The following is a 17055-nucleotide window of genomic DNA, read 5'->3' as shown; positions in this document are numbered from 1 at the left end:
GAAATGTGGCAAAAGGTTGAAAAGTTCAAGGGGGCTGAATACTTTCGCAAGGCACTGTGTGTGTGTGTGTGTGTGTGTGTGTGTGTGTGTGTGTGTGTGTGTGTGTGTGTGTGTGTGTATGTATGTATGTATGTATGTATATATACACACACACACACACACACACACACACACACACACACACACTGCTTATAGATATATGGCTTGCACCTGCTCCTGAGGAAGTGCATTTTTTCACGTAACTCAGCATTAGGATGCAATCCTGACCGTTTTTTATTATGAAATTATCCAACTACCAACCATTATTGGTCATCAAATCTATTATGTTTAACAGTTACCTGTATTTTTGTGTCTGTATAGTTTTTACTGGTACACATTTTATGAATGCCAAGATTCCCAGGTGATGCTGCTGTTTACAATTATCTGACCTGTTTTTAATTCTATACCATTTTTTGGCTGGAATGTACTATGCCAATAAACATTTGTTCTTTCTTATATACTGTTTGTTATTTACGGTTATACCAATGACCCATCATATAAGCATGATAACTAACAAACACACACCTTTAGCCACTGTTTCTCTGTCAGAGAGTCGCTGTAATCCACCTCCTTCCTACTACGGGAACCCCGACCAAACATTTTCTCCTCCTCCTCCTCACAGGTAAGACGCTCCACCTCAGCATCATCTTTAATGATCCAAGATGGCAGCTCATCCTCCTCCATCAGACGAGGCTTGCGCTTGGGATTGCGAGCTTCCTCTCGCCGCCTGTCCAAATCCATTCGCTAAAAAAAAAAAAAAACGAGACCGAAGCCACGAGAGCAGAATTAAGTGGACGTGACGCAGTCGTCACTAAATGGCAGCCTTCATCTAAGTCACGGGAATCATTGGAATATAAAACCAGGCATGAGGCCTACCATGAACAACTCAAACTCCTCTTCATGTCTTGCAATCATTTGATTCACAGTTTCATCATCGGGAACCTCATCCTCCTCCTGCAAAATCAATTGTTTATTGTCTGATGTGATCTGCCAGAGAACCATGAAAAAAAGACAGGAAAACAAGTTTATTCCAATGCTCCCAGGTAATGGTGATACCATCTCCAATCTCTGGATATATGACTCTAGGTAAGACATGCTTTTATAAAAGAAAAAAAAAAAAAAAAAAAAAAAAAAAAAAAATCGGGCAGGCGCCCGCCTAATTCCCCACCGTATAACGTTCTGGTCTCAGGGTCTGATGGGGAAGCTGCAGCCATTCACAGTGAACAGCTGCGGCTGCCTCATCAGACCCTGAGACGCGATTTGTCTAAGTGCCATATATAGAATTACTGCCCATGGTCTGACGTGCGTGGTGATACCTCACGTGTGGGACGATTGCTGTCTGCCTGTGGGACCGGCACGTGCGTAAGCCTTTGCCAGCGAGCACGGGAGGACAAAGACATTTAAAAAAAAAATATATATATATATATATATATATATATTTATATATATTTATATTATTTTTTTTATTTTTTTTTTAATCACTTATTGCCATCTCAAGGAGTGTAAACTGACAGCAACAGGCAGTGTTAATTTTGGCAACAGATTTCAATTTAGTCAGTCTCTTGACTAAAATGCCATTTTAGTTTAAGGCTGGGTTCACATCAATGCGAATTGGATGTGGGTTTCCGCCGCATTCCAATTGACAGGAGATTCTGATCAGCGCTCCATTGCAGCTGGGGCAAACGCTTGACCCAGATTTGTCCCTGAAACAGAGAACAGGGACACACCGGACCCCTGCTGCGAGACGCATCTGTCGGAGGTGTGAACCCAGCCTTAGTCATATTTTAGTCACCTTAATTATTTTAGTCATATTTTAGTCAACTAAAATTTCATACACGTTAGTCACTCAAACCGAATGGGTTTAGTTAAATTGTAATGCATTAAACATTTCTCTAGAATTTCCAAACTCATTCTATACTGGAGTAAAAATCGAATAACGTGTTATTAATTTATGGTATTAAAGGTTTGAACATGCATTACAGACATAGAATTAGCCATTGTGATATATAATGTCTTTAAAAATAAAACCAAGTTTCATAAACAAACAAAAATCTTGCTTTTTGACTAACATAAGTGCAACTTTAAAATACAAAAAAAATAAAAACCTGTAAACTCTATTGGCTGTAATGCCAATGCACATATTACCTGAATATATTGCCAACATTAAATATTAAGAAAAACCTTTTTCTTAATTTTGTTCTCTTTCAGCAACTTAGGAGATGCCCCTTACCCTTATGTGGTAGGGCAATACATGTTTAAACTTAACGTGCCATGATTATAGGCTTTGGGTGGAATTGTGCTGCCGATTTAGAAATGGCCAGCAGAGTAGTGTTAATTTAATGTCGATTTAGTTAGTCTTGTGGCTAAATGCTATTTTAAGTCTATTTTAGTCATCTGAATTGTTTTAGATGATGAAATTAACACTGGGAGGACAGGTAGTCTACAAGACCCCAAATATCCCTTCTGCTGCACCAAAAAACTAAAAAACAAAACAAAAAAAAACCCACCACCACACCAGGGTCGGTTTTTTGAATGCTTTCAATTTTTACAATCTTATGCCAATGGTTTCCGAGTAAAACTGAAATTATGTCACGTCATCGCTTCTGGTTTTCGGTTATGAACAGGCTGTCTGGCTAACCGGCGGACACTCCGTCTGGTCGCAGGCCTCCCCTATCTCTGCTTGCAATAGCAATTGAGTGGCTAGTAAGTCGCTCCGATTGCTATTACAAAAGACGACCGCCGACTCCAAAACTAAAACAATACTGGGGTGCCGATACAACCACCAAAAGGACAGAAAGTGGTTAAAAAAGGCACCTCTGCCCTTCCATCTGGGGACGGCGCCACCCCCCTGAAAAATGCCACCTAAGGCAAACGTCTTGTTTACCTTGTGGTAGATACACCCACTGCCTTTTGTTCAGGAACTACAATTCCCATCATGCCTAGTCATATCTGTGAATGTCAGAGTATTACAAAGCCTCATGGGTCGTGTAGCTCCGCAACACCTGGAGGGCTGTAGTTTGGAGATCCCTGTGATAATCCAATTGTTCTGAATTTTAAGATCATTTCTATTTGTGGAGGAGTTGATTCTTTGTCTGCACTTTTAAACTTTTCGTTTGGATCATAAAGCAATATAGTCTAAAGACATTTTTGGACATCCCATCAGGTACATTAGTGAATATATTCTATTAGCTGCCTGAATTCATTACAGTCTCGCTTTATGATTGGCCTTTTCCCCAGGCTGACAGGCGTCGGTTTTTGTGCTCCCAGTACTAGATTGGGTGGTCCCCATATTGTGAAGAGGTAAGTGCCAAGAGCCTTTCTCTCCCCCCCCCCCCCCCCGCTGACCAGGACAGTCGTTGGGATCTAGCCCACATCCCATCTATAAGATTTTATATGTTCTTAAATTGTATGGCTGTCGGTTGATTTTTATAAGGATTGTAATAAAGAAGGTTTTTTATGCCTCAATTATGGTTATTTGATGTCCAGTGGCACATTTAAAGTGAAACTACACTGCATCTGAGCACCATAAAACAAACACAATCTAATTTTTTTTTTAAATATTCAAAGCAATCCCCCCCATCCATGTCTGTATGCTTTATTTTGTTGCAAAATCACTTTAAAACACCCTCCCTAGCAATCCTGACTATGGCCATCTTGAGTAAGGGCAAATGTTTCATGTAGAATTTACTTCCTAGAATCCATTTGCCCGCCCTTAGCTTGGGTATGGAGGCAGATGGATGTGCTTAGTTGAGAAAACCCCTCCTGAAAACACATGGAATGTATGACATTTGCCTAGGCATGGAAAGCAGGAAGTAACTGAAGAAATGTGAAAAGGTTTAAAACAAGCAAATATAATATACTTTCCCATCTATTTACTAACGCTAGCAGCATACGGATTAACAATTGTCAATGTTGATCGAGAGAGTGAAGTTCCGCTTTAAAGCCCCGTGAGGTTTCCAATTTTGCTTTTGGAAAGGGAAAAAAAGGACAAAGACAGAGGGACTGCAATAGAAAAGGTCAGAGCAAAGGAGTTGGAAAATAAAACATGGATAGCAAAAAGGCAAAAAGAAACAAAGAAAAAAAAAAGGAAAAAGGAGAAAGGAGAAAGGAAAGAACAAAAAAGGAAGGTAAAAAAAGGGAACATAACGGAAAAGAGACAGACCAGGAAAGCGAGGAATGCAAAGTGGAAAAAAAAAAAAAATAATAAAAATGGAGAAAAGAAGGGAACCCCCCCCCCCCCAGAAAAATACAGGAGGGGAGAGGGAAAAAAAAAAAAAAAAAAGGGGTACTGTAAGGGGGAAAAAAAGTATTTGATCCCCTTCTGATTTTGTACGTTTGCCCACTGACAAAGAAATGATCAGTCTATAATCTTATTGGTAGGTTTAATTCAACAGTGAGAGAAAGACTAACACAAAAATAAACATCCCCAAAAAATAAACGCATTCCAAAAAAAGTTATCAATTGATTTGCTTTTTAAAGAGTGAAAAAAGTATTTGACCCCTTCGCAAGACATGACTTAATACTTGGTGGCAAAACCCTTGTTGGCAATCACAGAGGTCAGAGAGGTTTCTTTTAGTTGCCCACCAGGTTTGCACACATCTCAGGAGGGATTTTGTCCCACTCCTCTTTGCAGAGCCTCTTCAAGTCATTAAGGTTTCAAGGCTGACATTTGGCAACTCGAACCTTCAGGTCTCTCCACATATTTTCTATGGGATTAAGATCTGGAGACTGGCTAGGCCACTCCAGGACCTTAATTTGCTTCTTCGAGGCACTCCTTTGTTGCCTTGGCCGTGTGTTTTGTGTCATTGTTATGCTGGAATACCCATCCACAACCCATTTTCAATGCCCTGGCTGAGGGAAGGAGGTGATTACCCAAGATTTGACAGTACATGGCTCAGTCCATCATCCCTTTGATGGGGTGAAGCTGTCCTGTCTCCTTAGCATAAAAACACCCCCAAAGCATAATGCTTCCACCTCATGTTTGACGGTAGGAGTTCCTGGGGTCATAAACAGCATTCCTCCGCCTCCAAACAGGGCGAGTTGAGGTCTCCTCTGACGACAACACTTTCACCCAGTTCTCCTCTGAATCATTCAGATGCTGAATAGCAAACTTCAGTACATGTGCTTTCTTGAGCAGAAGAACCTCGCGGACGCTGCAGGATTTCAGTCCTTCATGGCATAGCGTGTTATTTTCTTGACGACTATGGCCCCACCTGCCTTGAGATCATTGACAAGATTCTGTGTAGTTGTGGACAGATTCCTCAACGTTATGGCCAACCTGGTTGGCCATGTGCTCGGCAGATTCAGCTGGGCCCTTTTGAGACATAACAGCAAGAAAAGCAGATGGAACATGATTCCTAGATCGGTTAGGATCAGAGGAACAATAAGAAATGGTAAAGAAAGAAACAAGAAAGGAGCGAGTCCATCCGGGCATGCTCCAGTCATTATCGGCATCAGTCTCATGGAACCTAATAAGATGCTCACTACCCGACGGATCATTTCTTTGTCAGTGGGCAAATGTACAAAATCAGCAGGGGATCAAATACCTTTTTCCCCTCAGTGTACATGGAAAAGAAGATGAATGGGGAAGTAAAATCAGAGGGTGGATAAGTAGCCAAGACAAAAAAAAATAAAAGATATAAAATCGCAGAGAGGCAATATGAAGCAATAGGGTGTGCTTACCTCATCTTGCTCCTCATGTTCCAGAATCGCCTGCAGAAAAGCCTTCCGCTCATGGCTGGAGGATTTCTGATCAAACATTCCGGCTTGAATGACCTTCTGATCCACATTCAGCTTGTATTTGGCTGCAGCCAGGATCTTCTCTTCCACACTGTTTACTGTGCACAGACGCAGAACACGCACCTCGTTCTGCTGACCAATGCGGTGAGCGCGATCCTGAGCCTGTAAATCCTGCACACACACAAAACAAAAAAAAGTGTTTAAAATATTATGAAGTGTGTTCCCAGATGTTTAGTTAGCCATAGACTCAGGTGACTGTAAGGGTAGGGAGAGTCCCCCTTTAAGTTTACGCTCATTTTATTATACTAGAAACTGCTTGCAAAGATATAATAGCTTCACCTGCAAAGCTTTTGCAAGTTTCTTCTGTAGTGCAAAATCGCTCTGAAAACAGGATGCGCTTGTGGTCAAAGCTGGCATTTAAAAGTTTTACAGACTTAGAACATTGTAAGGCGAAATGAAATATTGTGGTTTTATGTTCAAATTATGATAGCCAGCTTAAGGTCATGAAAACATTTTTATATATATGTCTGGGGACCTTTTCTTATCAAAAATTCCCCTAAAAAAATTCCGCTTAATGTACGACGAACATAAATGTGGATGTATAGGATTGGTCATTCAAAACGCCATTATGTCTTGTATAATTTTGGTTGGCTGACAAGAGGCCTTCCCCTCTGTCTTTAGGCAATGTTCGAAGCACATAAAAGTGGTATACAGGAAATAAAGAATTCGTATTCATGATAACCCATCAATGCATATGGTTGTCTGATTTACCCAATTGATTGCGAGGGCTTTCCAGTGACCACTAAAGTCCAGGTCGAGCTAATCAAGGAGGGGTGCACCTTACAGTGACAGTTGCCCAGCTTTTTTTTGGCAGATTGGGCCCATGGTTCCTGCAAATGACTTCCTGCTCTTATGCGAGTCACCTGGGCAAGCGAGGAGGTCTGACCTGACTGCAATATACTCTTCCCTGTTATAAGAAGTGCCAGCAGTATGACCGCACACCTTTCCTCTTTTCCCCTCCTGGCTCTGTAGGAGTAAACAAGGCATTGGTCTCTCATGCTTAAGCCAGCCATAGATGGATCGAATCTTGGCTGGTTCAGTAGGGACTGGCCGAAATTCAAAATCCATCAACTTCAGTACAACTAGCCTGATGGATTTTTGCAAGCGATCACTGCCAGAAGCAGTGATCATTGTGTGTTCTGCCATAAAGTAAGGCTCCTTGCCGGCAGAACACAATAGCACTACAAGAGGGATTCTCCCATCATTGGCTTTCCATGGTGGAAAGAAAGATTATACATTTTTCTATGGGCTATTTTATTCACATAGAGATCAATATGTTTTTGCACATCTGACGGTCTTGACAATCTATTGGCATCTCTACAGTGCTCATTCCCAGGAGGTGAATAAAACTCAATGGCCTATAAACACTTGACCAACACAGATTTGGTCTCTCCTGCATACCTGATGTGGGTTCCAGTCACTGTCAAAGATGACAACAGTGTCCGCAGATTGCAAATTGAGGCCCAAGCCTCCAGCGCGAGTGCTGAGCAGAAAGACAAAGTATTCTGAGCCAGGCTCATTGAAGGTCTTCAATAACATTCCACGGTCTTCTGCTTTAGTTGTTCCTAAAGGACAAAAAATATGGTGAGGATTTTGTTACTTACCAGAAGTGTATAAAGGCATTATTTAAAGGAAAGGCCTTGTTATAACAGCCAACAAGGTACCCCTGCCAGACAGCATGGCCAGGTTCCCAATCTGTATTACCATCTAATCTGAGGTATTTAAAGCCACGATAAGCAAAATAATCCTCCATTATGGTCATGAGGGTGGTCATCTGACAGAAGAGCAGAACTTTGTGGTTGGTGGCTCGTAATTTGGGGAGAATGCGGTCAAGGACCTCGAACTTTCCAGAGGCACGGTAGAGGTCCTGCCTATAGAACACAGAAGGGAAAGCTTAAGCGGAATTTGTCAGTTTGTCATTATGTACAGTCACTTTCATGTCAAGGTATTTTTTGTTATCACGGGAAACGAAGAGGGAATACTCACCCCTGCACAATGCCTCCAGTGAAACCTAAGTGTTCAGAAAATGATTCCTGCAAAGAAATAAATGCAATAAAAGTTTAGGGTCCACTACAGAAGAAAAAAAAACAATATTTTCATAAAGGAAAGGGAATCTTTAAGATGCGCTCTAGAAAACACCAGGCAAATAGATCCTTGGCAGGAACAGAACCCTGGGCCTCTGAACTACAAGGCAAATGATTACCAAGTAGCATGGATTATTTCATCTCACCTCTATATGCTGGAACATGTACGGGTGGTTGCAAATCTTCCTAAGCTGCATGATAGTGTTCATCAGGGTCTTCGTACCACCTTTACCCTGCAGGAAAATATTTTATTAATTTACGGTACATATACACCATAGGATGTAGTAAAAGTCACAGCCAAAAACCTTACCTTTTTATCCTTCTCTGAACCGTCTGTAAGGAGAACTCCCTTGGCCTGCATATGTCTGTACAGAACCCTTTGTAATGCAGACATGTCACATTTAATGACATACTCAACCTAGAAGATACCAAAAAAAAAAAAAAAAAAAAAAAGATTCTTATAAAAAAGGAAAAAAATAAACAGTATTACACATAGTAAGAACAGCCCTTTAATGCATCAAGGAAATTCAAATAAGCTTGATGATGTATGTATGTATGTATGTATGTATGTATATTTATAGAGATATACATTTTTTTTTTTTTTTATTACACATACACACACAGATACACCTGTTCAATTGCTTGGTAATGCAAATTGGTGACTGTTTTCAGCCGATAGCAGGCTAGAATCAGCTGTTGTCTGAAAGTGCTCAGCTAGTCCAGCCTGGGGAAAGATTGCTCGGGATCTACCCAGATGCCTGCACCAACACCTGGTTCAGCCACTCAGCGATCTGCTGAGAGCCTGAGCCAGTTGCTTCCTCCCCTCCACAGCCCAGTGTTCCGGTGAGCACTGGAGAGGAAAGCAGAGAGCCACTGACTGAGCAGAGAGCCGCAACTATCAGAGTGGAGAGGAGAGCGATCAGCAGTGTTTGATCACTCAGTTCTTACTGCACAGTCGGTGGGGAACAGATGCAGCATCGGATTGATGCTGCATCCACCTAGGTGACAAGGATTGTTTTTGTGTTTATTTTCTTTTAGAAGTCCAACTTCTCTTTTAAATGCCTTTCAACGATGTAACTCTTCTATTTGGTTATATTGCCTGGTGACCTCTAATCCATGCAATAGACCAAACCTGCGCTTTGCCCATTAAGGGCAACTTTGTTTTCCTTCCCTTGGAATACAGGAAGTCTCAAACCTCCAGGTTATACTGCTGCCTACAGGAGGGTTGGAGACTGGAAAGCAAGCTGTAGGCCACCCTAGAACAACCTCTCCCATTACGTGTGTGTGTGTGTGTGTATATAAAATTACAAACACAGTATATGGAGAGAGAGAGATAGGGGTGACAGATGGAGATAGAGAACATATCCAAAACTGGTTTAGAGGCATTCACTGGTCTTGTTGCAGAGGAGGAAGGTCAAAAGCAGCAGTGTCAAGTCTTGAGAAAGATGGACTAGGCTTCATCGAAAAGTTGACAATAAAAACACTGCAGTTTTTGATCTTCCTCATCTGCAAGACCCGTGAGTGCCTAAGCACCCGGGCATTTACTTCAGAGTGCCATTTCTATCCTTGGAACATACACACATACGTACGTATGTATCTATATAGGGTTTATATAGATTTATGTTGCTCACATGAACTATTTAGGTCTCAGCTGTGAGTTTCTCAATTTATAAACATCTTACCTTTTCTGGCAGCTGAGCTTCCACTTCTTTCTTAAGCCTTCGAAGCAAGAAAGGGCGGAGAACTTTATGGAGACGACGAATAATTAGAATAGTTTCTTCTTCATTTAAATCCACCTAAATTAAAGAGAAAAAAAAAATTGATGTTAAGAAGATAATTATTCATGATTTCGATTAAAACCAGCAATGACAGCACACAGCTGAGGTCTGACCATAAAATAGAGCTTTTGTACTTACCGTATGCTCTTATGCACATTTGCTCTATTCTATTTTGACTTGATGTATAGTATTTATGTCTGGTAGATTCCCTACAAACTATGTTTTGGTTTCATGACACTTTTTTTGTGCTTTATCCTTATTATGCATTTTTTTCTATACTGTTCCCAAAGTCTTATGGCTTTATCACTTACTCTGTACTTGGAAAAAAAGTTTGTAAATGAAAAGTCTTCTCTAAGAGACATAGCTGTAAAGTGAAGATCACCCATATACAAGTGGGTTATAGTACCATCTACAGGAGTAAGACACTTGATACACAAAAATAAATGGGCAGCTAATGAAGGGGCCTCAGGAGTCATTTTAAAGTGACACAGACGTACAGCTGCTATATGTTGAAAGCAGAAAAATAAATAAATAAATAAATAAAAAAAAAAAAAAAAGGGAAAAAAGGGCAAGCATAAGGATTTGCACAACTTTGTTCAAATTGTATGACAAAATGACTGGGTCAGAGCATCTCCAAAACTGCAGCTCTTGTGCAATGCTCTGCAGCGGTCACGGCCAACCAAAAATGGTCCAAGGAATGAAAACCAGACAATTGAGGACAGGATCTTGGGCGGCCAAGGCTCAGTGAGGCATGTGGTGAGCGAAGGCTGGCCTGTGTAACCTGATCCAACAAAAGAGCCACTGTAGCTTAAACCGCAGTTGATGATGGTTTCGATAGAAAGGTGTCAGAACACACAGGGCAATGCACCTATTTGCCAGCACACGGATGGATTATCAGATGTCGCTCAAAAAGCACCAAGTGCAATACTTGAAAGCCACGCAGGACCCCTTCATCAGGCGTGTGCGGTATGGTCCATATTCCCATCACACACATTCCCGGACATAGGCTCATCAGTAGCAGCTGCTGTAGCAACTACCAGCTGGAGACTGGACTTGCCATGAAACACATATTTGCCAGCACACCGTGGATCATCATCACTTAATGCAAAAAGAACACTCTACAAAAAGGACCCAGTGCAATGAACACAGAGCATCGCAGTTTTTTTGGTCTGTGGCTGCACTTCCCTATACACATCAGGGAGCCCCCATGTTGACCCGTGTCCACGGCCAAAAGGGCCTTCAATGAGTGAAAAGCGTTCTCTGATGGAGAGACAGGGTGGTGATGTCACGATCGCCACAGATAGGGTGTCTCCAAAGAGAGGGCGTCTCCAAAGAGAGGGCAAAGCTATGACCTTAAAGTGTTACTAAACCCACAACAGTAAATCAGTCTGTATAGGCACTAAAGCAGGGGTCTCAAACTGACGGGCCCTCCAGCTGTTGCTAAACTACAAGTTCCATCATGTCTCTGCCTGTGGGAGTCATGCCTGTAACTGTCAGCCTTGCAATGCCTCGTGGGACTTGTAGTTTCGCAACAGCTGGAGGGCCACCAGTTTGAAACCCCTGCACTACAGCATACTTGTTATACTCACTGTGGAACCTAAGGGGTTAATCCTATGCATTGTGTAAAAAGGCTGTTTGATCCTGTATGCATAGATCCTCCCTGTCTAGCGTGGTCTCCAAAACAGGTCCGGATAAGAGTTACTGGAGTCATGCTCAGTTTGGTGTGTATTGCTCGTTTCTTTTTTTCTTGGGAGAGTGCATGCGATCAGCCCAGGGCCAATCAGCACTCTCCAGACAGAGAGTGAGGGGCCCTGCATCCTGATAAGACAGCCAGTGCAGTATGAAAACTCCTCCTATAATCTTTATTCAGGCACTAATAGAAGACACGAGACTGCTCTAACTGCTGATGAGAGAAAATAATTGATTTCCATGTTCTGTGCGATACCAGATATAGTGAATGCCGGGTCCTGATTTTAATAACACTTTAAAATCTGCTCTAAGTATCAATGAAACAAAGGTGCTAGTTGGTTAAACATGAATGAAGCAAGGATCTAGGATACCAGCTAGGCTGCAAATCAGCTGCCCTTTTGACAGATTCAAAATAAAAAAGCACATTTATGAGGTGGGGCACTCAGATACACTAGTTCACAGCAAAAAGTCAAAATAGTTGTCCAGCTGTCATACAAAGGCTAATTAACCAATTACTAGAACAGCATAGGCAGGTTAGAGCTAGGCTACAGTCACATGACAGTATAGGGGTGGTTGTGGGTAAGAATCAGATTCTTGCGGTACTAAACACTGCCAGCGCACTGTCAGTTGGTTGGTTAGAGCAGAGAACTATGAGGATCAAAATTCAATCTGTCAGCTGTTTGATAGAATTAGAAATAAAAATTATCTGATTTAAAAAAGATATACCACAACCTGGATAAATGAGAACCTTCAGACATAATTATATACATGTGGGTTATAGCGTCATCTACTGGAGTAGAATATGTTGGGTGTACAAGAAAATGAAATGGACAGCAAGGACAGAACTTTAGGTGGCTTAACCCCTGATTTTCGGTTTTCTCACTCATCGTTGAGAGTTCAGGACCTGTTCTTTTTCTTACAGCTTCTGGAATTACTTTTTTTGTTTTAAACACAGCCTCATCAGCGACACTTTAGACATAAACTAAGAAAGGATGCAGACATACAGGGGTAGATTTACTAAAACTGGAGCACTGAGAATCTGGTGCAGTTGTGCATGGTAGCCGATCATCTTTTAACTTCAGCTTGTTAAATTAGACTTTGACATCACAGTGACAGTTCAAGCATACCTCCCAACATTCTGAGATGGGAATGAGGGACACCTACTAGCAAATGTATGTAGGCATAAGGACACGCCCCCTGCCACACCCCTAAAAGAGAATTAACCAAAAAAAAGGTTAATTAAATCCACAAAGGACTTTTTTTTTTTTTTTTTTTAACCACTACTATTCCTTTATATTGGCTTTTAAAATTTACAAATACAATTTAGAAATCAGATGAAAGGTTTAGCACTGGGAAACACTTTTTGAAAGATAAAAAGTGCATTTTATATACAACATTACAGATCAGACCAAAATGAGGGACAAATGGGGGGGGGGGGGGTTAGGGACAGAAGGACAGAGGTACTTTGTTCCAAATCAGGGACGGTCCCTCGAAACCAGAGACAGTTGGGAGCTATGGTTCAAGTGATCCAAACAAAGCCAGTATGTAAGCACACGGACACCCGTGATCAGCAGACATTGCTGATCCTCAAGATGGAGGACATTAAAACAACATAAAATTATATCAATGCACTTTTCCAAGTAAGGAAGGTACACTAAGGGGTTGATTTACTACAGGCAAATCCACTCTGCACTACAAGTGCACTTGGAAGTGCAGTCTCTGTAAATCTGAGGGGAAGATCTGAAATGAGGGGAAGCTCTGCTGATTATATCATTCAATCATGTGCAGGCTAAAATGCTGTTTTTTTTTTTTTTTGCATGTTTCCCATGGATCTCTAGAGACTACACTTTCAAGTCCACTGGAAGTGCAAAGTGGAGTTGCCTTTAGTAAACACCTAAGTGTCACTTAAATTCTACTTCTTCCTTTCTCCGTCAGGGTTCCTAAAGGTTCTGTTCTTGGACCTCTCCTATTGCCAATCTATACCTCCTCCATGGGTCAGCCGATTGCCTGCCATGGCTTTCAATACCATTTTTATGCCAACAACCAAATCTACTGTACATCTCTACAAAGTCCTTATTCATCAATATCTGATTCGCTTCAAAGAAACCAGAGTCAAGATTCACATTATATCTAAAATCCAAAAACTATTTTGTTTTGGATAGAATATTTAGGAAAATCCCCTCTGACAGTTATCAGAGCAGGTGCCTCTTTTCATGTCTTGGTAAAATGTTGGATTTTTTATCACATTCTCTTCCCAGAACGATGATCACAAGAATAGGGAGGGTGCATCTCCCCAGCAAGGCTACAGATATTATGTTTCTGCAGGCATAGATGCAAGATTGCTTTCCTGTAACAATCTGTCTCCAACTTTTCCATATGTCAGGCCCAGTTACTTATACAGTGTTGGCATACCTTCTCTCCAGTCATTGCAAAGGGAGCATTGAACCACTGCTCAAACGTGGTACAGCTCTTGAAGATAGTTGGCAGTAGGAAGTTCAGAAGAGCCCACAGCTCGGGGAGCTTGTTCTGTAGAGGGGTACCAGTGAGAAGCACGCGGCGAGGGGCCACATAGTGAGTATTAAGGACTTGTGTTAGCTTGCAGTGATGGTTCTTCATGCGATGACCTTCATCTACAATCATATACTTCCAACGGATCTAGAAGGCAGAACCCAACGTTGAGAATCAGCCACGTGCAAAGTCATAGATCTTTTCAGATCTAGTAATGAAAATTTGCTCTTACCTTGGCCAGGATGTGCTTGTCTTTGATGATATATTCATATGTAGTAAGCAGAACATTAAATTTTCCACTGCGGAGTATAGAAACGAACGCACGGCGAGCAGCAGGGGATCCCTAGAGAAGATAGTATAGATTACAGAGCACTGCATTGTGGGTGCAAAATTATTTTGTACGCTATAAATTTTAATAACCTACCTTGTATGATACTTTTACCACAGATGGTCCCCATTTGTCAAACTCATAAACCCAGTTAGATAGTGTCCTGAAATGGAAAGTTGTAAAGGATTAAAATTGGAGCAGACAGTACAGGCCTTCAGCTCATCTTAGAATGTTTGGGTGCAATGTGTGGGAATACTCGTAAGGGAAGAATACTTTAGGCTCCTGATAACCAACCTGCTGCTAAAGACCACATAATCCCTGTTGGTTCATGTTGGGTGGCCCTTGCAGTCAGTTTTGGTATGATAGAATTAATTTGTATAGGAAAAACAGCAGTGATCTCTGCTAGCTTCTAGCAAAATTTGGTCCCAGGCCCTCACTGTATTTGTTAGTGTGTCTTCCGTCTTTAACCAAACCCGTAACATATCCACTGACTCATTTCCTCTAGTATAGCTGCAGCCTTGTTTAATTAAAGGGATTATAAAGGTTTGGTGTTTTTTTTGTTTTTAAATAAACGTTATACTTACCTGCTCTGTGCAAGGGTTTTGCACAGAGCGACCCCGATCCTCCTTTTCTGGGGTGCCCGGTGGCACTCCTGGCTCCTCCTCTTCCACGAGTGCCCCCACGGAGAGTCAATTTCTATGGAGGTGCGCTCCCGAGTCCTGCTGCTGTGTCCGATGACACAAACAGCAGGACTCAGCCCCAGCAACCATGTCACTGGATTTGTTTGACAGCAGTGGGAGCCAATGGCTTTTGCTGCTATCAATTTATCTAATGAGGACCTGAGACAGCGGCTGGAGCTTCTGGGCTCATGCTAGTCACTGGAACTATTGGTTTCAAATAAGTAAAAGGGGGGCAGCTGCAGCAGCAGATGGTTTTTCACCTTAATGCATGGAATCCATTAAGGTGAAAAACCCCGAGACTTTACAACCCCTTTAAAGAGGAAGTAAACCCTAATGGGTTTACTTTCTCTTTCATTTCCTGCAAAGATAAAGCATAATGGACTACTATGCATCGCATAGTAGTCCATTATGTGTCACTTACTTGACAAAGGAGCCAGCGAAGTCACCGCTGACCCCTGTAGTCCGGCGCATCCATCTTCTCAGTGGGGTCTCGCAGCTCCGCCGCTGTCATTTGGCGAACCTGCGATGACGTCACTCCCGCGCATGAGCACAGGAGCCGACACGTGGCATCTTCGTCATTGACGATGCCACGCTCAGTGCGCCTGCACGCCGCTGTCTACGGCGCATGCGCCGTAGGCAGCGGTGCCTGTCTTTGGGCAAATATCTCCTAAACCGTATAGGTTTAGGAGATATTGCTTGGACCTACAGGTAAGCCTTAATCTAGGCTTACCTGTAGGTCAAAGTGTGTTGTAAGGGTTTACAACAACTTTAAGCTTTTGCAATAAAACCTGGAAGTTGATTTTTTTTTTTTTTTATGCAGAAGTGAGACTGATTTTGCACTTTCTAGCTTTAGTAAATAAACCCCAAGTCAGTACTACAAGATTTTGAAAAACACAACACATTTTTATGTGGAAAAGAAGCAATCTTCTATCATGTGGGATGAAGTCCATCTCGAGTGGAATGGAGAGGGTTCTCTGTTCTAAAGCCAACAGAAGGGCTTTCACTTCAGGAAAGCTGTATATCGATACTTACGACAGTGGGACTATGATGAGGAACGGCCCGTTGATGCGCTTGTGTTCCATGAGGTATGTGATCAGAGCAATCGTCTGTATAGTCTTTCCTAGACCCATCTCATCAGCCAAGATCCCATTCAGATTATTATTATAGAGTGATACGAGCCACTCCAGGCCTTTGATCTGACAATAGTAAGTGCATAGTGTGAGAAGAAAACAGTGATACAAATGTTATATTATTACAGTTTTGCTCCTGAAAGACTAATACACAGGGGGAGATTTACTAAAACTGAAGCAATCAAATTGGTACAGCTGTGCATGGTAGTCAGCTTCTAACTTCAGCTTGTTCAATTATTAAGCTTTGACAAAAAATCTGGAAGCCAACTGGTTTCTATACAGAGCTGCACCAGATTTTGCACACTCCAGTGCAACTCCCCATAGATCATTTATGTGTAGAATGATCAGCAATGTTAATCAAAATATCCTTGGAAAATGTCTTGCTAAACCTGAAAGCATGCTGTGTTTACCAATCTACAAAAGCCCTTTAACCCCTTTACGATCGTGTAACACATGTGCTACAGCAAAATATGCAGCCATTGGGTGGCCGATGTTTATTTGCCGAGAGCGTGCTTGGTGCATGCTCCCAGGACAAAGACTGAGCTGTCAGACCATTCTTCCAAGTCTGAATTAAAGATCGACAGCCAGCGGGACCAGCTTCCAATCACGTGACCACTGTCAATCCTTCCTGCCCCAGGCGTTCAGAGCAGTTTAAAAAGGGACAGGGATAAAAGGTGTTTTCCAAAAAAGGATTTCTTAGTCCAAACCCAAAGAACAATGCCCTTCTATAGACCCCACACAGGCGTGGAATGCCAGGAGCTGCGCGAATTTGAGGTGTATAACATGCAATTTAGTTTCCCTGAGGAGAGTGAAGGAGTGGAGTATGGAAAGCACAGTGCTTAAACCAGGGGTGTCCAACGCGCAGGGCGGCCCAAGGGGGTTCAACATGTCTGGAGGATGAAAGCATAGTATGCACAGCAGCCAGAAGAAACCAGCTAGGCACAAACATGAATGGAGAGACACCGAGGTTGGCGTGCAAGCTGCCGCAGTGGCTGGCATTGAGAATCCAGGTGCAGGCAT

The 17055-nt window shown here is 42.1% G+C and overlaps 1 protein-coding gene across 3 annotated transcripts in view; it reads right to left on the bottom strand.

Annotated features, from left to right (window-relative positions):
• SMARCA4 (SWI/SNF related BAF chromatin remodeling complex subunit ATPase 4) overlaps positions 1-17055 on the bottom strand; it is a 115308-nt gene that overhangs the window by 30456 nt on the left and 67797 nt on the right. For 2 of the 3 annotated variants that reach the window (XM_077470282.1, XM_077470283.1), the window contains exons 16-28: positions 15938-16101; positions 14322-14388; positions 14130-14240; positions 13802-14044; positions 9605-9718; positions 8233-8340; positions 8069-8155; positions 7825-7871; positions 7543-7709; positions 7240-7403; positions 5722-5949; positions 916-1026; positions 565-783 (exon numbers count right to left, since the gene is read on the bottom strand). In XM_077470282.1, coding sequence (XP_077326408.1) covers positions 565-783; positions 916-1026; positions 5722-5949; positions 7240-7403; positions 7543-7709; positions 7825-7871; positions 8069-8155; positions 8233-8340; positions 9605-9718; positions 13802-14044; positions 14130-14240; positions 14322-14388; positions 15938-16101 — 1830 coding nt within the window. The remainder of the gene's footprint in view (positions 1-564; positions 784-915; positions 1027-5721; positions 5950-7239; positions 7404-7542; positions 7710-7824; positions 7872-8068; positions 8156-8232; positions 8341-9604; positions 9719-13801; positions 14045-14129; positions 14241-14321; positions 14389-15937; positions 16102-17055) is intronic. The other variant, XM_077470284.1, reaches the window with a different exon arrangement.

Source organism: Lithobates pipiens, unplaced genomic scaffold (genome assembly GCF_037356315.1).
Source record: "Lithobates pipiens isolate NorthernLeopardFrog02 unplaced genomic scaffold, aLitPip1_a1.2 Scaffold_8, whole genome shotgun sequence".
Lineage (NCBI taxonomy): Eukaryota > Metazoa > Chordata > Amphibia > Anura > Ranidae > Lithobates > Lithobates pipiens.
The sequence above is the reverse complement of the archived record's forward strand: the minus strand, read 5'-3'. Positions and strand labels throughout refer to the sequence as shown.